At 48.9% G+C, this 22,587-nt stretch overlaps 1 protein-coding gene across 5 annotated transcripts; it reads left to right on the top strand.

Annotated features, from left to right (window-relative positions):
* Nucleotides 1–8,008: 8,008 nt before the first annotated feature.
* On the top strand, nt 8,009–20,425 carry ca14 (carbonic anhydrase 14). Of its 5 annotated transcripts, XM_088411407.1 has the most exons (14): nt 8,145–8,201; nt 8,309–8,401; nt 8,580–8,603; nt 12,744–12,923; nt 13,009–13,154; nt 13,834–13,929; nt 13,993–14,059; nt 14,481–14,638; nt 14,929–15,055; nt 16,272–16,295; nt 16,354–16,438; nt 16,522–16,563; nt 18,137–18,190; nt 19,850–20,425. In XM_088411407.1, the coding sequence occupies exons 2-14, from the start codon at nt 8,341–8,343 to the stop codon at nt 19,941–19,943; spliced, it is 1,158 nt and encodes a 385-aa protein (XP_088267533.1). In that variant the 5' UTR covers nt 8,145–8,201; nt 8,309–8,340; the 3' UTR covers nt 19,944–20,425. The 5 variants fall into 5 exon arrangements, with proteins under 5 accessions (XP_088267531.1, XP_088267528.1, XP_088267529.1 ...); XM_088411402.1 differs by having other exon boundaries at nt 8,010–8,401; XM_088411405.1 differs by lacking the exon at nt 18,137–18,190 and having other exon boundaries at nt 8,009–8,401.
* The last annotated feature ends 2,162 nt before the right edge of the window (nt 20,426–22,587 follow it).

The following is a 22,587-nucleotide window of genomic DNA, read 5'->3' as shown; positions in this document are numbered from 1 at the left end:
TACGATTCTCCCCAGGGAAAGTATTCAAAGCGTGCGTGCGTTCGTTCTCGCGAGCTGGTCCAAACAGGATGCAGCGAGCTCGCCAACTTCGGGAGCGCACACACTCACTCACACACTCACTCACACACACGGAGCGAAAAATGACGTTACTCACCCGCTGCGTGTTTTGACGTTTTCAAAAGAAAACAAAAAAGAAGAGAAGCTGGCCCGGTCCGGTCGGTTCCGTCAGTGAGCGGCGGGCGAGGCGAGCGGCATCTGGGCGAGCGGCGGCTGCGTCGGTTCGGGCACACTCGCGCACGTCCACGTCCACTCGGGGGAAGGGGGGCGTGAGTGGCCGTGTGCACGTGCGCATGCGCGGACGCCCGTGTTTGTAGCCGCTTTCTCGCTTTCCGCCTTTCTCTCTACGCTTTACTAGCGTCAACATGTGCCGGGATACACGTGCCGACGTCATCGGAGCGGCTCATTGGACGACGGCTTCCGGGGGAACCGCCCGCCATTGGTCGACGCGCGCAGCCGGCGATTGGCGTGCTCGTGGCCCCGCCTACTCATGTGTCGCCCGTGTGTCTGTTTTCTACTACGGTCCTCCGGCCGGCGTAAACACACGCGTGCGCTCCACGCCCACCGTCACAAAAAATAAAAAAATAACCGAGAGTCTGCGCCGACACTAACATATTATGCAACATCTACATTTAATTTAATATATAGATTATGTAAAATATCACCGGGCGGGTTCTCTCGATTTAACTTGAAAGTCTTTTTTTCCTGCTATTTATGGCCACCCATCGCTATCCCTAAACCCGATCGGAAACACATTACTCCAGAAAAGAAATATTCCACCTCTAAAATGACCGGTGATTTGTTGTACAAGGGGGGCGCCAATGACTTCGGGGAAAAGGACTTGTTTTTGCCATGTGACGTGTAATTGTGATAAACCAATGATTGGCATCTTGATTGGCACGAAATGGTTTCTCTTTCCAAGGTTGGGCTTTGCAAAGTATAATTGAGAAGTACCGCTTGAACTTATTATAGAATACAAGCCAGTCAAGTAGGCGAGCAATTACACAGTGTGTATAAAGTCGAAAAAAATGCTTTTTCTTAAAAATGACAAGGAAAATTATAAGCATTTCATATTATATATCGTACTTTCTACCATTAAAAATATGACTTTTTGTAACTAGCATTGCTGGCAATATCAAAATGCATTTTTCATTTATGCTGGGGGCTGCCAAAATGTGGATCGCAGGCCGCAAATGGCCCGCTCTGTATTTTGGACACTGCTGTTCTATACTTGCAGGTTATCGCACATTTGTTTCTGCAAGATGTATATTGGTAGACATGGATGTTTTCTCTGGGAGTTGTTTGTGACTATAGTGTGAGAAGGCGACACGTCCCGAGCAAAAGCCCCTCGTCTTCCTTCTTGTGCGTTGTTTCTTAAATGTTCTAGGTTGACTGAACCTGACACGAGGCTTTCCCTGAGAGTTGTTTTTCACCCGCCGCATCTATCTCAGTACACCGTCAAATTTATGACGTCCATCACGAAGAGCTGCACAGCAGCAACCCCAGTGCACATCTTCATGAGGCACAGCCTGTACCGTGGGCAAAGGAGCTCCGTTTGCATCACCGTTACCTTGCCAGTCTCCAAGCAACACCGCTAACTATTCAAATGCACGCCGACGCTGCCGTTAAACACAACAACGCACTCAAGGGGAAGGTCAAGCGTCAGGCAAGACGTGTCACTTGCCATCTGTTCCAACATGGCCGCCCGTCATTCATATTGGTGGCAATACATCCATAAGTGGCGCCGGCGGGGCCGGTGAGCGGGCGCCGCCCGGAGGTTGCGACGGCGTGGACGAGACCAGCCCTCGCTCCTTTGCGACACGCCGCCGCCTGACGCCTCACGCGGGAAACTCGCTTTAGCTTGCGGGCCGCGTGGAGGAAAATCTATTCCCGAGTGGGCCGGACCGGAAAATGATGATGTATATTTACATACCTATAAAACAACAACTTCAAATGTATTCTATCTATCTATCTATCTATCTATCTATCTATATATCTATCTATCTATCTATCTATCTATCTATCTATCTATCTATCTATCTATCTATCTATCTATCCATCCATCCATCCATCCATCCATCCATCCATCCATCCATCCATCCATCCATCCATCCATCCATCTATCTATCTATCTATCTATCTATCTATCTATCTATCTATCTATCTATCTATCTATCTATCTATCTAGATCGAGTATTAACAGGCTGCTGGATGTATCTATCTATCTATCTATCTATCTATCTATCTATCTATCTATCTATCTATCTATCTATCTATCTATCTATCCATCCATCCATCCATCCATCCATCCATCCATCCAGCCCACCCATCCATCCATCCATCCATCCATCCATCCATCCATCCATCCATCCATCCATCATCCCAGAAATAATTGCGATATTGTTTTTTGAGTAGTTTTTCAATTCGCAGCTTTAAGAATGCGAGGCACAGCTTGTGCACGGGCTCTCTTTAACGTCTTGAAATTCCCCTCACAAGATTCGCTCGGTTGTTTTTTCGCCAGCGCCGACGGGCGCGTCACATGCCGGCCATATAGGCGGTCCATTGACATCGATAGTAAGCGTGTCGTCGCGGAGGCTTTGCTCCTAAGTGTTGTTCACATGCGACGCGGGGATGGAGAATGAGCGAAGAGCGGCGGCTTGTGAAATGGGCCAGTTCGCCCACCCCCCACTACATACATGCACGCACACACAACATACATATGAACCCTCTGACCCTCTCCCCCGGGCGCACGCACACGCACGCACGCACGCACGCACTCCGGCGCTAGATCCACACCGTATCGACAATACCTGCCATTGAGCACGAGCGAGGGGGAGGGGTCGCTCGCCGGGACCAGAATAAGAGCAGCCAGCGGATAGTTAACCTTTACTAATAGTAAAGCGGGGGCAGGGGTCTGTTTGTGTACACGCGGAGGGAGCGTGTCAATAGCAGAAAAGAGCCCGGCCCATCCCCCTCTCGCATTCCTCAGCAACACATGAACTCAGTCAACCTGCTTGGAGTTCATGGCTTGTGAAGACCACCCCCATCATTTCCATCTCGGCGGTTCCCCTTCCCCCGCGGCGCCCATCCCCCACCTGCCCTCCGCACGTACGTACGTACGTACGTATGTATGTATGTATGTATGTATGTACGTGCGCCGCCTCGCTCGCCCGTCTCCATCCGGAAGCGGAGGGACCGGTTCTCATGCCGCTTCTCCTTCTCCGCATGTTCGGCGGCGCGCAAATCGAGTCAAATGATTAGCGCAAGCGTTCGGCGGGGAGCCTGAAATGAGATTAGCTTCAGCGGGAGTTAAGACACCAACGCCCTTCGAGTCGCAAGGATGCGTCGGCGTCGGCGCCGTCTCGGTACCCCTGCTCACGCCTGCGCTTCCGGAACAAACATGGCCGACCGGGCGCGCTTCTAAAAGGTCGGGTCAGGACGTGAACAGAATGACCTCCAGGGAGAAGCGCGGCCATGGGGGCGCAACCAAAACTGCAAAACAAAAACTCGGGCTGCGTGGACACTATTGGCAGTTGGTGGGCCGCGCGTGCACTTTTGCACGAGCTAGCGTCCCAAACTCAAGCGGATTTTGTGAAAAGACCGCAATCCATTATGGATCCCTATCCATCCACCCCTCCATCCATTCCGTCCTTACATCCATCCGCTTATTAGTCATGTTCATCAGTGCGTCCATCCATCCATCCAATTTCCAGAGCCGCTTATCCTCACAAGGTCCATCCATAAAACCATCCATCCAGTTCTTAGTCAGATCCATCCTTACAGCCATTCTGCTATAAGTCATATCCATCCATTCAACCTTCTATTCAGTTATTAGTCAAAGCCATCCATCCATCCAGTTATTCGTCATATCATACTTACATCCATCCAGGTATTAGTCACACCCCTCCAATCATCCATCCATCAGTTATTAGACATATCATCCTTACATCCATCTAGGTATTAGTTATATCCATCCATTCATCCATCTATCAAGTTAGTAGCCATATCCATTCATCCATCTCATCTCTCATAATGATGTAAAGCGCAAGCAAAAAAAATGCCCGGTAATTCTGACATAAAATTATGGTCATAATTGAATAACATGCTGTAGAGATTGATTTTTATTTTAAAATCAATCAATCAATCAAATTGTTGTCAAGTAATGGAGAGCGCTGGCTGCTTTTCAGCCCCGGTGCTGTCATCGTGACATACGTGAGTGACGGCGGCGGCGCTTGCTCGCCGTCCGCACTCCTCACTCACAAGACTTCATTCCAGCCGGCATTAAAAGATTAACTCTGTGTGTATGTGTGTGTGTGCGCGCGCGCAATAAGGGCTGTTTAGACAAGCGCATTATATTGACCCTCATTCATCTTGGTGCTGTTTGACTACATGGAGCGCTGAGGGCGGAGCTTCCAGCTGAGCAAGATACTTGGTCGCCGTCTTGTGACAACATTTCATCATGAGAGAGAAGCGCAACACTTTTGGGGCTTTTTCCAAAAAATTGGACTTTTAACATTTTTGATCTTGAGCGGAATGGTGTTGAACCCTACTACGACAATTCCTTTCGATAAAATAGCAATTCTGCTTACGCATCAGCAGTAGGGTGGCCCGGTACGGCGTAAAATGGCTGTTCAAAAGTCGTTCGCGTGTTGAACAACTCGTATGAGCACCACTCTCAATTATGTTGACTTTGAATTGTTTTCGTACGAGTACGACTCAAAATTGCGTCGATGGCGAGTAGAAAAAAAAAAAAAAAACTGCCATAAGCTGCACTGGACTAAAAGCCACAGGGTTCAAAGCGTGAGAAAAAAGTAACGGCTTCTAATGTCCCTATTCTATTCCGCTGAGAGGTGAATGTTGCCAAAAGCAATGCATGTCGAACATCTTTTGAACGTCTTCAAAACGAAGAAAATTCGACTTTGGTTACACCTCCTTATTTACTGTAGGTATTGATTGATTCAATATTGTTTGAAGATGAAGTGCGTGGGCCCGAGCGTAAATCAAGTCAATAGCAAAAGTTTACGAGCTCGCCGCCAGTTGCGCGGTGACACAAAGTGTTGAAGATTATCGAAGGAATGTTCGCAGATGCCTTTGGAATGTGAAGTTGCGGGTGGCCGGCAGAAATTGGAGATGTGCGTGTTTACTTGCAGCCGGGGTTTTTTCAGGTGAAAGCCAGCGGCCGCTCCGACGTCCCAGTCAGACAAGAAATGCGATACGGCTCAAAAGAAAGGGGAGAAAAAAAAAAGCGTCTCAGGTTGCACCTGGAAAGCGTGACGGCGGAGGTTACTGAACCGCATGGGACTTCCTGTTCCTCTTTGCCAAGTGACAAGTTTGGCCTTACTTTGAATCAAGTTCACTAACTCAACTAGCTAAAACTGTGGTGTCAAACGTATGGCCCGTGGGCCTGTTCCGGCCCCCAAACGGGTTTTATCTGGTCCGCGAAATGATAGGCAGACAGATCGACCGACCGATCGATCGATCGACCGATCGATAGATGCACCATGCTGAAATGGTTACGCAGGAGGGTGATGGAGGAGGAAAAAAACTAGAAAAGAATAAATATAAGAGAGGCGACACGGCGGAAGAGCGTGTAGCGCATCCGCTTCACATTTCAGGGTTCACGGATTTGATTCAGGCTCCAGGGTTACTTGTGTGGGGTTTGCATGTTCTCCCCATGCCCGCGTGTTTCCTGCAACATTTCCAAAAAGCATGCATGGTATATAGGAAGCTCTAAATTGCCCTGAGGTGTGTGTGTGTGAGCGTGAATGGTGGTTATCTTTGTGTGCCCTGCGATTTGATTGGCTGGCAACTAGTTTAGATTGTACCTCGCCTACCAGGTTAGGCTCCATGGATAAATAGAATAGAAATGGGAGTTTGACAGGAGCGCAATGCTTGCTATTTTCAGTGTCTCCTATTTTCGTTCTTCCTTGGGGGGGACTGAGATTTCCACAGTACCCCAAATGCCTCATTAAAACTGTTACATAAAGCGCTACGCCTGATCAAACTTTGAAAATCAAATTGGCCGTTTTGTTTTTTTTCCGTTGTGAAACGTAAACAAGCAGCTTTTCACATGGAGACCAGGAGCTCCCTCAGCGGATTTTATGAATGAAAGCGGTGGGCGCGCCCCCTCAGAGGCCCTGACCAATCGCTTGCCGAGCCGTTCTTTCCACGCCCACAGAAAGAGAAGGCATCGACCAGTAGATGGCCGGCAGGGGTGGCGACTATTGCATAATTTGGTTGAACCGCCCCAGCACGTTTCAGCGGGCAAGTCGCGACGCTCACGCGCACGTGCACGCGCGCCATACAGCAACGGGGGCGTGACGAAAACACACGTGACCACATGAATTATTTCGAAGTCTTTTCGATTATCGGTTTCGCAACAGGCGAGACTAATCATCACATTTCAGGGGAGTATAAATAAATAAATAAATAAATAAATAAATGCCTCACTGTTCACGTTCGTCGAACGTGAACACATTTACGGCAGCGAAGGATGAAAGCTCTCCGGCCGGCGATGGGAATACTCCAAGAAATGATACGAGCTCCCTCTAGTGGCGAAGAGCGAAACGGCCAATCCGCGGAACGGCTGCCTGTCTTGCTTGCACGGGTTTATGTAACGTTGGAGCGAACATCCCTGCAGATAGAAGCACGCTCAAGACGAGCAACCCACACGAGCGAGTTTATGCAAGAAGACCACGGCCTTCAACATTCGTACAAAGAGAAATATTTCAAACAGCGGCTGAAAACCTTTGCTAATCAAGCACAATAATAAACACCACCCATAAACAACTTTGAGCTCCCGATCAGATGGTTTTTTTAATCATAATGTGATTTATACAATATTGTTTTTCATGCGATAATTGGGTGTGTTGGTGTGTGTTTCAAAATGCAGGTTGCACTGGCTGGGGCCACGTTTAAATATTTTGTCACCTTTCAAAGTCTACACACAAGTGCGTACAATAGATGACCCTGACGACTTGATAAACAGCAGTCAAAGTTTCGGTGGGTGGACGAAAGTGCGCAAAAGAGTCAGTGCATGGGCTCGGTCGCTGAGAAACGAATGTCGATATCCTTCACGAGGCCACAATTGCATCACACCATTTCCTTCCGTCAACATTGAGTGACGTCACATCACGTTTTCCGCAGGTGGCTCTCTTCATGGACACTTTCCATTCAAATTAGATGTCACCATTGAAGAAAAAATATACCTGCTGATCTCGTGAGGTTGTTGACATTTCCGAACGAATGTGAGAGAGGAGAGAAAAGAGATGGAGAGATATGGGAGAGGGAAAGCGAGAGATAGCAAGACCGAGAAGTGTGAGAGAGAGAGAGAGAGAGAGAGAGAGACAGAAGAGAGCGACAGAAGAGAGACGAGAGCGTGAGAGTGAGAAGTGGGGAGGGAGGGCAGTGAGAGAAGAGAGAGAGCTAGAGGGAGAGAGAGAGGGAGAAAATCGATGGAGAAAGAGAAAAAGATGGACAACCATAAAAAAGATGGAGATAGATAAAAGAGTGAGAGAAAGAGAGAGGCAGAGAACAGAAGAGAGAGTGAGAGAAGAGAGAGTGAGAAGTGAGAGGGGGAGGAGGGAGAGAGAGAGCTAGAAAATGAGGGAGAGAAAAGAGATGAAGAGAGAGAGAGATTAAAGAGGGAAAAGAGGGAGAAGGAGAAAGAAAGAGAGGGAGGGAGAGAAAGGACTGGGAGAGGCGAGGGAATAGAAAGTGGCAAAAAGGGAGCAAAAGAGAGAGAGGGAGAAAAAGAGGGAGGGAGAAAGAGAGAGAGAGAGAAAGGGAGACAGAAAAGAGAGGGTTAGAAAAAAGAGAGAAACAGAGGCAGATAGTGGGAGGGAGGGAGAGGGTGAGGGAAAAAGAAAGCGAGAGAAAGAGGGGGCGCGAGACTTGATCCAGGTCCAGAGTGTGTGTGTGTGTGTGTGTTGCGCCCCCCCCCCCCGTTGAGTAGCTGTTTGGAGTGGTTAATTTTTTCCTTTTCGTCCTTCAAATTGTGACACTTGTCGGTGACGGTTGCGAGAGCAAAGACGGGGGGCGGGGATGTGCCGCGCCCCCGAGCGGCCCGGCGGCTCCCCGCGCTTCCACACCGATCGACTGGCGAGCATCCCCTTTTTTGTGCACCTGTTGAAGGAGAGAGCGAGGCGAGTCGCGGCGAGGCGAGGCGAGGCGAGGCGGGCTCACCCGCCCGCTCTGCCCCCCCCCCCACTCTCTCTCTCACGCCATGTCCCTTTGTGTCCCCCCGGCTCAGCGGCCATCCCGCCGTCCACTCTGGTGCCAGGCATGGACTCGCCAACTCCTTTTCTGCTCCTTTTGCTGGGCGGTCTGGCTCCAACAGACGCCGGTAAGAATTTCATCAGCATATTCATCCACGCCGGCTGAGCTCCGGCCTTTTTTTCCCCCCTCTCTTTCTGTTTTTTTTTTTTTTGCTTTTTTTTGCACTTGTTTACAAGCTCAAAAAGCACCAGAACTTTTTTTTTTGTGTCATGTCTTGGAATTGAAGTTCTGCTTTTGTTTTCCAGAGGAGATGAGCTGGACCTACACCGGTAAGTTCTTTTGCTTATTCCAGATGCTGGAAAGGCAGCAACCGGGTTCTTCATGTGGCCCGGCGCGCTTTAGATGAGCCACTTGAACCGGATCCGGTCAGGACTGGACCATATCGACGTCCTGGTCCATTTATTATCAAAGTTATCGTGCGGTATTTTTTCAGATTTTTTTTTTATGTCTACATCAAGGGAAAGCATTGAAAGAAGACACCAGGAAGCTGCAAATGATGTTGTGTAACAATTATGGAAATTCCTTAGATTATTATGATTTTTTTTTTTTTTTTTTACCGGTATCATAAAAGAATCAAAGGGAAGAAACACTCCAGCAGATGATGAAAACATGCAAACTTTCCAAATGCAATGATTCGGACATTTCTATGTGATTGCAGCCGGAGGAGCGAGATTTTGCGTACAGTGATCCTCATTGTCCAATATTTGAATCCAATATTTGAGATGGATTTTAATAGGATTCATGACATTGATTTTCCTGCAATTTTTGCAACATTCCGTTGAGCGGCGGTCAAACTAAGTCAGCAAATAGAACATTTTGTTGACGTGTGTTAAAATGTCTTAAAATGTCAGAGCGTGTTCATAAATAACTAAACCTTTAGAAGCTTTTACAAAATTAGGAAAAAAAAATGCACAAAGCTTTAACAAGTTTGACACCTTTGCCCTAACACAGGGGTGTCATACTTACGGCCCGCGGGCCGGTTCTGGCCCACAAATGGGTTTATTCTGGCCCAAAGTATCAAAATGAGCGGAATTTTTCATGCGTGAAATGATCTATGATTAATAGTAAGGTTTATATTTTGTGATTAATAGTGATATTTTGCTTTTGCTATTTTGGAAAGTAATAAAAAATACCAATAAATGAGAAGTCTACCAAGCGGCCGTGCGAGTGCGACGCCCTTCCCATAACACAGGGCGTCAAACATAGAGCATACGGCGCATGTTTTATGCAACGGGGGTTTCGTCGAGAAAAAAACAAAGAAAAATCACCGAGCTCTAATTCGGTAGGCAAAAGAGCGTGCGGCTTTGGAATCCGAAGCGGCTGGAATGGAAAGCGGTGGGTGTCCGGTACTGAAGGTCCGGCGGCCGGCCGGCCGGCCCGCACCGGCCCTCCTCGGAATACGCGCCGGCCGCGCGCCCCATCCACCGCGCCATTGTGCGCGCCACGGGCACAATGACCCGTGTGTGGATTGTGCCGCGCAACAATACGCCCGCCGCACAATCGGGCCGGGCCGACCCGTCTCCCGCTCCGCGGCCCTCTCGCCGGCCTGCCGCCGCCATTCTTTTTTTTGGTCCTCGGTCAACCCCCTCGCAGCCCTCCGTCATCTCGGCGTTGGCGCCGGCCCGCCCAACTGGAAGTAAAACGCGCACGGAGGCGAGGAGAGACACATGCGAGCGCACGCCAAAAAGAAAAAAGCCTTCCCGATTTGCCGAAATGTTTCAGTCATTAGCCGTGCGGCTTTTGATTTGATGACTTGCTTCGGTTCAAGCGCGAGCAAGCTGCGGCCCGGGGGCCGCACGGGGCCCGCGCGGGGCCCGCCGCGCCGTCCCAAAAACAAGCAAAAAGTCAAAGGCAAACGGACTTTTCTTGTCATTCGTTCGGTGCGAAAAGCACAAACGTAAATATAAAAAATATTATTTGTATACGATATCTATATGATAAATTATTTATTAATTATTATCAAATAAATGTACACATATAAGTATTATTAAGAGTGATATTAAAAGCAGTATAAAAATGTGTTAAGGGTTAAAGGGTTAAAATGTGTTAACCCTAACCCGGAACACTAACATTTTTAATATTAACAAAGGGAAAAACTGTAGAAATCAACTACCAACAAATATTTACTTAGTACTGGATTTATACAGGTTAGTCTGAAACAGAAAGAAAAAATCTTCAACTGCATCAAAGCGCCTGAGCAACGATCATATTTCTGGGTCAATTAAATGCTTATTTATCAAGAAAAAAATGTAAAACATTGAAAAAATGCGCTCAGGAAAATATATACAAATGCATTTTTTCATATCGGTCAATTTAACCCACGACATGACACTACTCCAGGAAATATTAATAATGTGGAGTTGCCTCCTTGATTTTTACCACGTTTAACAAGTTAAAGCAAATCAAAAAATCCAAATCCAAACACAAAAAGGCAATAAACAAAATAGCTTTTCTTTCTTTCTGTGTGTAAGCCTCAATGGAAAAAAACTAGGAATACATTTGATTTGCCATTTTCTTAAAGCAACACTTTGCAAAAAAAAAAAAAATGCAGCGGGGCTTGCTGGCCCCAACGTAGCCGAGGAGAAAAGTTCAAGCTTTGGGCGCACGGCAGGGGAAGAAACCGCTAGCCAAACGGAAAAGCGCGCCCCCGGGGGCTCCGGCGAGACGGCCGGCAGCAGCATGAGCCGGCGGGCCCCAGACAAAAGCCTGGCACGCCACACGTAACGTACTGTACGAGCCGGAGTTGGGCCGGGCCCCCCCGGGGCCGGGGATTTACGATCTCGGCCCGTTCCGAGTGACAAACAACACAATCGGTGTCGGAAAGTCCGGCCAAACTTCGCGTCCAACGCCGCCCCGCTCTTCAGGTGGTAGGACCCGCCCATCAAACTTTACTCCCGTCAACCCACGAACAATTTACACCGCAGAACTAACAAATCTAAACTTGACATTAGCTACGGCTAACATTCTACATATTCACGTAAAAAAAAAATTGTAACATTGCACTTTGGGCGTCGTTAGCACGTCGTTAGCACTTTAGCAATGACATCACACGGGAGGCACTTCGCATGACCCTAAAGCGCTGCTTTACATGATATATTTGTATGTATTGATTTCATTCTAATATGTATTTGATGCATGTTTATAATTGAATGATATTGGTTTAAAGGGTTTAGGAGCATTTTTGGGGGCTCGGAACGAATTAGGCAATTTACACGTAAAAATTCACGTCATGAAATGACTTCATTACAAATGAATTTTGTGAGTAGACGTACCACTGTGTTACCGTCCACAACAAATGGACAGTTTATTAGTTTTGAAATCACAAGTAAAGCACAACAGTTTGTTGATTTACTGTGAGCTTACGGTAACACAACAAAGCCCCAAAAATCTCAACTTTGTGATTTATTTCCACGGCAAGTTTTGGATTGGAGTTTAGCAAGGGGGAACGGAAATTGACCGTTTGTTTCAAGTGACGTGGCGGGCCGGATTTGACCCCCGGGCCTGGAGTCGGACACGTGCTTTTCTTCTTCGGCTTGCGAGTCTGACTTGCCCTTGACGTTGTCCCGTTTTATGACGTTTATCTGCGTTGAAGCCGTTACGGCGAGCTGGACTTGCAAGTTGTGATGCCCGTGGAATTTCGGCCCGACGGTGACACGTGATTGGTTGATGGCGCGCCCGGCCCGGACAATCGCATTTTCTCACGCGGGAGAGCGGAGTCATGTCGGGACGGCAAATATTCGGCGGTCGTCCGTTATGGCTTATTTGTGGACGTGAACGGCGGCGTGCGTGTGCGCGGCTTTGTCGCGGAGGGGGAGAATTTCGGTCGTCATGGAGGTCTCCATGACGACCAGGGGCGGGGATCATTTCTGAAGTTGAGTCATTGGGTGAGTGGCGGGGGGGGTACAGCGTGGTTTTGGAGTGGGGGGGGGCATTGTTTACATCATTAACGCTCGCTCCCCTCGTGTCGTGCGTGCAAGAGATGAACTTTGCCGAATGCTCAGCCATCCGTCCGAGCTGGCTCAGACTCAGTCCAGCGGTCCGGAACGCTTGACGGCGCGGGGCGCCCCCGGAACGCTCGGCCCACCCACAAACGTTCTCCTCTGTTTTGCTCTGTCAAGTGGCGACTTCCTTCCCATGCGAATATAAGATATAATAAAATAGAATTAATTTAAAGTACAGTATGATTTTTTTAACATTTACCTAAACTTGAAATCATAGGCCAGTTAAGAACCAAAAAAAAGAAATCGGACGGAGGACCGGTAAGAAAAACGGCTCTGTTGTTCCCCCCATAAAAGGCGGAAGTTGAAGACAACTTGCAAATTCGCCATTTCAGTCGGAAAGCCGGAGGCATAAGGAGCATTTTGCGGGCTAACTCCGGGCGCAACTAACGAAGCTCCCGTCCCTCGAAGGCATGGTGGGCCAGTCGGAGTGGTCGCAGCATTTCCCCGAGTGCGGCGGTTCCTCCCAGTCTCCCGTTGACGTGGTGACCAGTCAAACTAAATATGACCCCGCTTTGACCCCCCTCGCTCCGCTGGGCTACAGCCAGCACGACAACAGACCCTTCGCGCTCTACAATAACGGACACACAGGTAACCATGGCAGCCCCCCCCCAGCCCCAAAACACCTTTGTTTTTCATTGCAACGCCCCCCCCCCCCCCTCCCCTCCCTCCCCAGCTGTGATCGAGCTGCCGGACTGGATGAGCCTGGGCGGCCTTCCCTGGCTCTTCTCGGCCGTGCAGATGCACCTTCACTGGGGCAGCGGCGGCCCCAGCAACGGGGGCAGCGAACACACCATCGACGGCCAAAGCGCGGAGGCGGAGGTACTCCACCCGGCGGGGGGGCTCTTCTTTTCGTTTAACCCCTGGGGGAAGTTTTGACCCAACTCGGGCTTTTTCATGTTTTCGATGTGTGATATCGAAGGAAAAAAAAAACAAACACTAGGAGGCTAAAATATTGCGCAGATTATCAAAACATGTCGACTTTCAATACGACGTCCCGCCGTCCCTTCTAAATGCTTGCAAACGGGAGGTCGAGAGGTACACGCGAGAAGAGTCAAATTGAGCCCATGTCGGGCTCATTTGCTGCCATTCCAAACTGGAAATAGTGTTCATTTTGGACATATTGAAAACCAGATGTTTCATCACGCATTTCCCCCGATGGATCTTTTCAAGGGCAACTGGCAATTTTTGTGGTGACACCCCAAAACCACCGTGCGGCGCTAGCGGGCAACTTATGACATTTGCGAACCTTTCATTGATTTGGATGACTGCCTTAGCCTGGACTCCCATCATGCAAAAGTCTTCAAAAGTCATAATACTCTAATTAGGACATAATAAGTGATGCTATTCAAAAATATATAAATATACAGCGCAACTATTGCATTTTTACCATTTTTGTACGTAAAGGGGGCGGATGTATGGATGATCGGGGGCCACATGGAAGGAAAGGGAGCACAAAGGGTTCAAACTGCCATGGGCGCTCTTTGCTTGCTCTCCGCAGCTGCACGTGGTGCACTACAACTCGGAGCTGTACCCCAACGCGTCCGCCGCCATGACGCAAAGGGACGGCCTGGCCGTCCTGGGAATCCTCATCGCGGTAAGCGGCGCTGAACGCGTGCGTCCGTTCCACACGGAGGCGCGTTTGATCGGTGGCCTTCAGACAGGCGAGGAGACCAACCCGTCCTTCGACAACATCATCAACTACCTGAGCCGCGTCAGACATGCAAGTACGGCCGCCGACGCGAGGTCGCCTCGAGATGCCACCTGAATTTGTCATGCGATTTTCAGCGGAGAAACGGCGCTCGTTAATACCAAAAGAAAGTGAAGGTTTTTGTCACGCTTTCTGCTTTGCCGCTCCTTCTGGCGTGCACACCTTGGCCACCAGGGGGCAGTACAAGACAATTGGACGAACAGGACTCTAGGCTCAGCTCCTCCCCGGCTTCTCAGTGCGGCAATAATACGTCATTCCGTGCGTAGGATAAGAAAATACATGCCTGACTTTGGAGGTCCCTTGTGCAATATTTCGTCCAATGTTTTGATTTTTACATCAAAGGGAAAGCATTGCGAGAAGACGCTAGGGAGCTGAAATTTCACCCAGATGGTGACATCGTCTGTATGATTTTGCATATTTGTTTTTGCGCCAACTAGACCAGAAAGTGTTGATCCCGGCCTTTGACGTGCAGTCGCTCCTGCCCAAGGATCTGGGCCGCTACTATCGCTACAACGGCTCGCTGACCACGCCGCCCTGCTACCAGAGCGTCATCTGGACGCTCTTCCACGAGAGGGTCCGGATCTCCAAGGCTCAGGTGGGACGCGCGCTTGAATACCCTCAAAAGCTCTCCCCGGGCATTTTTCAAACCCGGCGCACGCAAAACTCACGTAGTCCCTTTTCGGTCGAACGTTCTTTCCTATTGACCTGCCGCATGTAGGTCTAAAAGGAATCTTCATCACAGACCACGGCGGGCGCGACATTGGGGGTGCCGTATGAAATAATACAGTAAAGAGATTTCCTATCCCCGCTATAACGGAAGGATAAAGGGAAACTGACTTTTTGTCGCGGTCCCGTACGACTGATTGCGCCCGGTGTCCGCTGCAGCTGCTGAAGATGGAGACCGTCCTGTACTCCAGCCCGGCGGGGGAGGCCGACCGCATGCTGCTGCAGGACAACTATCGCGCCACTCAGCCGCTCAACCGCAGGGCCGTCTACGCCTCCTTCGCTGAAGGTGACTGCCAAACAAATGCGAGCGCGACCTTTTTGTTTCTTTTTTCATACTTTCAAGTTCAAATTTACGCTTGATTTCATTTCAAAGAAAAACACAAGCTTGAGAGCGTTCCCAGAAGTCCCCCGAACTCGACAACGGCGGCCTTTCGAGGGATCTTTTCCCTTTTTCAAAATTTGTCAAAACGCCAAATGCCGGCGCCCGCAATCGCCTGTTAGTCGACGGCGTGCGTGGCGTTGACGGACAATAACAAGGCGGCGGGGGGCCGCGTGACGCAAAGTATACAATTGGCACGACGGCAAAAGTGGAATGCGGCCACAAATGTGGGAATATTAGAGGGCGAGGGGCCACAAAGTGAGAGGAGCGGCGGCAAGAAGAGCCCGCCCCATTGGAAAAAAAGACGGGATTTTGCAAAAGCCCAACACTGACTCCATTGTGTTCCCCGGCCACGGGGAAACGGGGACACCGGGAGAAACGGCTTGTCACAATTGCGCATTGTGGACACTGATTGAATTGGAAGGCCCCGAACGTCAACCTTGGGAGATGGGCTTGGGGTTTTTTTTGTCTCTCTGCGGGGGAACCTAGCAGGTGTCTTACTATACATAATATAAATGTAAATATATATATATATATATATATATATATATATATATATATATACTGTTTTTTTAAAAAAACAGCTTACTATACAATTGTTACAATAAATGTCTTTACTAAAAACCTTTGGACTTTTTTTCTTTACCATACATGGTTGTTTTTTGTTTTGTTTTTTTCAAGAAAAAAACACGGTTGTTTAAAAAAAGTCTCACTATACAAGTTGTTTTTTGGTGGGGTGCGACAATGGACCAGCTTGTGCGCATGCATTTGAAGTAGTACTCCTCCGCGCCATCGGGGGCGATGGTTGCTGTTCCTACCGCGTGGTGTATATACATTGTGGGATTCCCGACGTCGCGTCAGTCGCTTTACTTGTATAGTTAAGTGCTTTCAATTTCGCTCACGATAAGTCTTGCATTCTTCTGTTCAGGTCGCCATTCGTTCCAACGCCAAAGTCGGAATGTGAAAACACTTTCGATGAAGGCGCGCATTACAAAGGCTTCTTCCGTACTTTTTTTCCGCCTCGGTCACTTGCGTTTGGCTACAGCGAGTCCAAGAGTTTCCACTTCCGATGTCTACTCGGCGGTTTTATGAAAAGCCTTCCTTTTTTGTTTGTCTTTTGCAGAGTCGGGCAAGGAGCTGACTTCGGGTAAGTCCCGCGCGGCGGCTCGCCGGCCGCTCGGCCCGCCTGAGCTCTTGTTCCGCAGGCGAGGTGACGGCCATCGTGATCGGCGTGATGTGCGGCTGCGTGGGCCTGGCCGTCATCGCCCGCTTCATCGTCAAGACGGTTCGGTGAGACGCTTCCCGGGCGCCGCTCGGACCGGGCGTCCGAACGCCGCCGCCGCCGCCGCTTTGACTCTCTCGTCTCTTGGCAGATTTTTGGCCGTCCTCCGCCGTGACGCGCCGGCGGTAAACAGGTGGACACAACTAGCGCTAATTAACCGTCCGACCATGTAACATTCCCAGACGTCCCTCGGCGCTCTTCTCCACCGGCGCGCGGTTATCGCTCGTTATCGGCAATGGCGTACGATTGTCAAGAAAATTTAGAGGGAAAAGCAAATGAGATGCTAGTTATCACCGTCATTAACTTACAAGAAGTAATATTAGTGCCGTAGTGATGAGGCGAGGGAGGAGTCGCGATATGTTGACAAACGGCAATTTGTTCACGTGTTCGATGGAGCTCCGATCAGAAGGAGCAGCGCGACGGCTGCGCGATCCATGCAGCGCAGCGAAAAACCCAAAGCGTCTCTTTCATTCCGACGAACCACACGCTTTCGGAAATGTTGATCTCGAGGCACCGCGAATACCGCGCAATGGAAACAATCAGAAAGCGACCGGACGTGTTCCTGGATTCCGGGTGTGTTTCGGCTTTATGCGGCGGTTGAAAATGACGGCGTCAGAGTCAGCGAGTCAATCAACGGCGCCCGCCCGATTTATTGCGCCTGGCTTATTTGGTGCGCGTATGACTCCGTTCGGGCTTTTCTCGGGCGGTTGCAAAACGCTCAACAGACGTTTGACGTGTCCAAGCCGCGGCACGAGGAATCTCTCACGCTAATGACGGCCGCATTCCAATCGGCTAAGCTACTTGCAGCGCGCCCAAATGTCCGCGTTCGCACCTGCGCGCAGCCAAAAGAAAAGGAAGCGAAACGCGGCGGCCGGGCAAACGCTAAGCTAGCCGCTGAAGTCCTTGCTAACTACGTTTCTGCCTTAAATACCCAACTTGCAAGTTGTCTCCTTTTTGCTTCTTCCTTCCTTTTGTCCTCATCCTTCCTTTCTCCTTCATTTCAATCCCCCTTCGCATTTCTTCATTCCTTTTTTCTCCTCTTCACTGCTTCCTTCCCTTTCTCCTTGCTTCTTTTCCTTCCTACCTTCTTCAATTGTTCTCCTTTTCCTCCCTTCCCTTCTTCCCCTTCCTTCATTCCATCGCATTCCTTCCTTCCTTCACTGCTACCTTCCTTCTATCCCTCCCTTCCTTCCTTTCCCCCTTTCAAAAATTTGGGAGGAGCAAAAACAAGCATTTTTTGTTCCCAATCTCTCTTTTGAAGAGTTTTTACCGGCATCTGATCTCTGAACTTTGTGTGAAATTGAAATTGAAATTGAAATGGAAATGCGTTTGCGCCGCTGCCATAACACCGCCGGTGGTCAAAGTGACCGCTGAACGGCCGCTTTGAAGGGAGAAACAAACCATTTGACGAAGGCAGAGGTGTCCAAACTAAGGCCCGCGAGGCAAAAAAAAAAAAATCAAGCTGATTGAAGCTTTCCTTTCCCACTATTAATCGCTCTACAAACGCAACATAATTGTCTCTCACCTGAATTGTTCGGACACGGACGTAAACATCACCTAACCCTAACCCGGCCAACCTCTGCTTCCTTCCAGATGTCATTTCCCCGCATGAGAACATATTCACTGTCATCTAATCCAATCGATCGTGACTCTATGTGATTTTTGTTGATGGTTGTGTGCCATTGTGTCTTGTGATGTCGTGACAGCTCCACCTCTAGCTGGGACGTCCTTACCAATAACCGGCCGGCTCCGATGCAAAGGTCCGCGAGCGCAAACCGAGTCCTTTCCTATCCATCGCAAAAGCTTCTTCAAACTTGTCACTTTGACTCCTCTTCTTTGACTAATCCCTCCTATTAGCCATTCACGGAACCGTCCTAGAGGTAATCCATCTGTCTAGCGCTCCTTCAGGTGGTGCACGAGATGACCGCAAAGCGCTCGAACGGGAGAGGGCCTAAAAGCGTGCCTGTTGCAGCTAACAGCGGTTCCTATTAGCTGACGTTGTTACGGCGAAAAGAAGCGAGCGGACTGAACCAATGTCCGAGTCGCGCAGGAATGCAACTAAAACCGCGAGGATATATTTGGGGGACCGCGGTAAACTATTGAACTATCAAACGGAGTGAAACGTTGCCATTTACTCAGCACTCCCCAACTCCGTAAATACAAGCGGAATTTGTTACCCAACTTAACAACATACACCCTTCTTCTGTACTCGTATTCGTTCTTCTTCTATGCCGTTAAACAGCAGCGAACCACAGAAGAAGAGTGAGTTCTGGGCAAAGGCAAAAACCTATGAATACGAGCGGCGTGGAAACAAATTAAGTTTGTATTTTCTTTCCCAACTTGTGCTAAATAACCCCAGAATAAAAAGTTAGACCATGGCTGTTTTTTTGCCTTTGAATTTCCAATTTTTAAATGAGTAACAGCATATGGAGGCCAATAGTAACGATGCCGTGAAACAAGGCAGATATTGTTTTTGTAAATGAGGTATTTGTCCAGTCAACTTTTTTTCCAACTTGAGTTCTATTCAACAGTCCTCTGAGGGCCCCACTACATTATTTCTTTTCTACTACACTGTCAAACAAACGCTTATTATTACAAAGCACAAACTTGAGGGCTTTGATAAGACCTCCTCAGGGGTTTTCTTTGTGTTTTTGGAGTCGCTCGACGGCATTCTGGAAGTAGCACATGAATTCAAACACTTGCCCTCAGGAAATCATTTCTTAAGCATGGTGCTTTAATTTCCCTTCAAATTACGTGATGCTATTTTCCGAGTTTCTCCATGACAACTTGATGTGAAAATACATATCTTTATTTTGCTAGTTTCTCAATTCTCAGCCTTCAGCGGGAGCATCCTCTCGATGGGATTCATTCTCTTTGGCTATCGCAGCCAATCACGTCCACTTTCTTGTTTGTCTCTCAGTACCACCGCAAGTTAGCTACTGCAGCTAACTACCGCGGCTAACGTGTTTATGCTACTTTAACGGAGCGTTCAATGTGAAGCGAGCAATCTCTTGGCTCGAGAAAGCGACAAAAAACGACAGAAACCACAATGTGCTATCAATTATTACTCATAGTAGTTGAGTGATTGTTTTTTTTAAATCAACCACTATCACTCAAAGGTAGTTCATTTCAAATCATTTTCAAAACGCGTGTCCTATACTTTGTTGAAAAATAAAGCCATTAATATAATCTGGCTGAGAAAAGATTTGAAATGTTCATATTTTAGAGCCGCATTTTCAATTCCGCAACATTTTTGCTCAAGGTTCCAACTAATGTCATTTTCTTCACCCTTTGCCACCGCCTGCACCGCTTCCCCTTGCATTCTTTGACAAACGAGGACCCCTGCTGGCCAAATTGTGACACTCCTCGCACTCGGAAGACGGGGGATGACTCGCTTTTTTTTTGGTCTCTCCTTTCAGGATGAAGGAGCCCCAGAAAGCAGGCGAGAAACAACAGGAGATGGCGGTCAACTGCGCGTCTCAAGCTGAAACGTCTCCGCAAAGTCAGCCCTAGCCGCGCACGCGCACGCGCATGCCCGCCAACAACACCCCAGGACAGAAGCATGTTGCAATTGATCCGAGGAAAAACCCGTTTTGGGAAATTCTCCCGGATGACGTCGCGAGCGCCCCATCCGGATGATGGTGGCAACCCTTGATGACGTCACTTTGCTGGCTCCTCCGCCTGCGTCACTTGTCTGTGTGAATACGTTGTACAGTTATTTTCGTTTTCCGAATCAAACGATTTCCCATCCAATCCATCCTGCCTTCACTCTGCACTGAACGAAACGTTCCCCTGCATGTTGTTTGTCGTCTTACCGCTTTTTTTATCTTCTAGCTTATCTGAGCGAAACGGGAGCTTCCTTCCACTTTCAATTTCAAGTTCAAATCAAGCCGCTTGGGACAAGATAGCGCAAGCCTTCCATGTTGTCTTTGTGGTCTCCAATCGTAACTCTAGTTTCAATATGTGCAACACAATTAAAGCGGAATAGCACGTTGGACGTCTTTTCCTTGACTATTTGTCCAAGTTTGACAAGTTTGTCCTGTTTTTTCAGGGGACCAAAACACGTGCACGTGTCCGTCGTTCAATACTTCCAATTTTGAATTGCAGTAAATGAGCCTGACATGGGCTAAATTTGCCACTTGTCGGGTGTAGCTCACCACCTCCCGTTTGCGAGCGTTAACAAGGGACAGCATTCGGAAAGTCGCCGCGTTTTGACAATCTATGCGATATTTTCGCCACCTCGTGTTTTGGGTTTTTTTTTTGGTGTGCTTTTCCTTTGACATCATAAATCAAAAACATCAAAAAGTCTGAGTTGGCTAGAATTTCCCCCTCTATTTTTCTTTGCTTGTGCGCAATGAGATTCTTGTCATCCAAAGTGCGATCCGTTCTCCGTTTTCAAAACTCGCTAAAGGACGGAAGCGAAGCGGCGGCCAAAAGAGACGTTGGACTGCAAAGTCACGTCGCCGTCTTTTAGCAGCCCTCGTCGGACGCGCCGAGACGGAAACGGACCGGGACAGAAGCTGAGAAGAAAGCAAAGAGACCGTTCCCATAGTTGCCCCCTCAATTTGTACTCCTGAGTTGATTTTTGTTCATTGTGCGGCCGCTCCTTTTCTTCTCACTCTCCGCTCATTCTTCTATCGGCCCGTGGCTTTTCCTCACTTTGCCGCGCAGTTGACATATTTATGCGTCCGCGTGAGTCAGGGGGTCAAGCGCGGCTCACTCCGCCACGGGTGGCGCTCGCCCTACGGCCCGCAAAATGATTTTGTGATTCATTAAAGCGGGGGTCCCCAAACCTTACCATCCGAGGGCCACATTACTCTTCTCGTGACGATGTCCGAACGTGAACGTTTATCGTTTTCCCGAATGCCGCGCATCGCTCAAATTCAAATGATTGGAATCATTTACAAGCTCCTGCAGCGCTTGCTAATAAGTTGATGGTTTGAATAATTCCAGTCCCGCAGGGCCGGTATCTGCACGTTTTGCGATTTCTCCCCCGACACACCTGATTCAAATGCTTAGCTTTTTATCAAACTCTGCATGAGCTTAAAAATGATCCTTATCATTTGAACCGGGTGTACCGGGAGGGAGAAAAATCGCCAAACATGCGGGATACCGGCCCTCCAGGACCGGATTTCGAATCGTGCTCTACGTCGGCGGCGTGAACTCATTTTGATCATTTTTATCATCGTAGTTCTAGTTTGCGTCTGAGGGCCATGGTGACTATGAAGTCAAATCAATTTTGAGCGTGATGGTCGCACATTTTGAAATCAGGGGCCGCTAAACAAAAGCGCGCTACTGCTCAGCCGGGTGACTCGTATCTCAAGGCGGCAGTGGATGCGTGCGGCCCCCGCGCGTCGCGTTTGACCTTCGGGCGCGGGAGCAGGCTTGCGTGGGAAGGTGGCGGACGCAAAAGGACGCGGCGGCGAGCCTAATGAGGACGAATCAGCCCGCGGCCTCGCCGGAAGACAGCAAAGCGCCGACATCTAATTGATGCGCCGCGGCGGAACGGAAAGTCCAGCGAGACCGCAGAGGCACCGGCGAATAGCAGAAGCGGCGGCACGTTGGCTTGCATAACGCCAACAGTAAGATCTCTGCGCAAGGCTTCCAAAATGTGGCAAGGCAAAACATCCATTTCTGCATCCATTTGCCACTTGAACCGCTTCTGGCACAAGTGGGCGGAGCCACAAAGTGCACTCAAGTCAAAAGTACTTCTGTAAATATTTACTTGGTCAACAAAACGCCCAACTCAACTCATAAGCAACCGGCGAGCGGATCCGCGTGGGTAGTCGTCGTCACAAAAAACGAGCACTCCGGTAAAAATATCTGTACCTTTAAGCGCTGGTTCTCAATTTGGGGAGCGAAGGCAATTCGGATGTGAGATTTCAACAGTCGGATAACGGCAAACCCATCTGAATGCCATTACAAAGACGGGACACTTTTCTTTTCCGATCAAGAGCAACATTTTTTGAGCATGAGGCGACTTGTAGAGTTTTTATCTTTAAGGGGAACGTCAGTGAAAAAAGATTGAGAAGCAATGCTTTAGAGCTGTGGTATCCAAAATGCGGTTGGCGGGCCGGTTCTGGCCCGCAAACAGGTCTGAGATGATGCCAGACGATTTTGTAATGCAAAGTATAAAAATGAGCTGAATTTTTCTCTA

Source organism: Hippichthys cyanospilos, chromosome 3 (genome assembly GCF_059441005.1).
Source record: "Hippichthys cyanospilos isolate Australia breed blue-spotted pipefish chromosome 3, RoL_Hcya_1.0, whole genome shotgun sequence".
In the NCBI taxonomy this organism is placed as follows: Eukaryota; Metazoa; Chordata; class Actinopteri; order Syngnathiformes; family Syngnathidae; genus Hippichthys; species Hippichthys cyanospilos.
The sequence above is the reverse complement of the archived record's forward strand: the minus strand, read 5'-3'. Positions and strand labels throughout refer to the sequence as shown.

Bases quoted from the DNA above. Each gene is read 5' to 3' on its own strand.
- ca14 (XM_088411402.1), top strand. From the start codon at position 8,101: ATGTGCCGCGCCCCCGAGCGGCCCGGCGGCTCCCCGCGCTTCCACACC. The intron at 12,924-13,008 runs GTAACCATGGCA...CTCCCTCCCCAG, and splicing joins CTACAATAACGGACACACAG to CTGTGATCGAGCTGCCGGAC. The intron at 15,056-16,271 runs GTGACTGCCAAA...TGTCTTTTGCAG, and splicing joins CTACGCCTCCTTCGCTGAAG to AGTCGGGCAAGGAGCTGACT.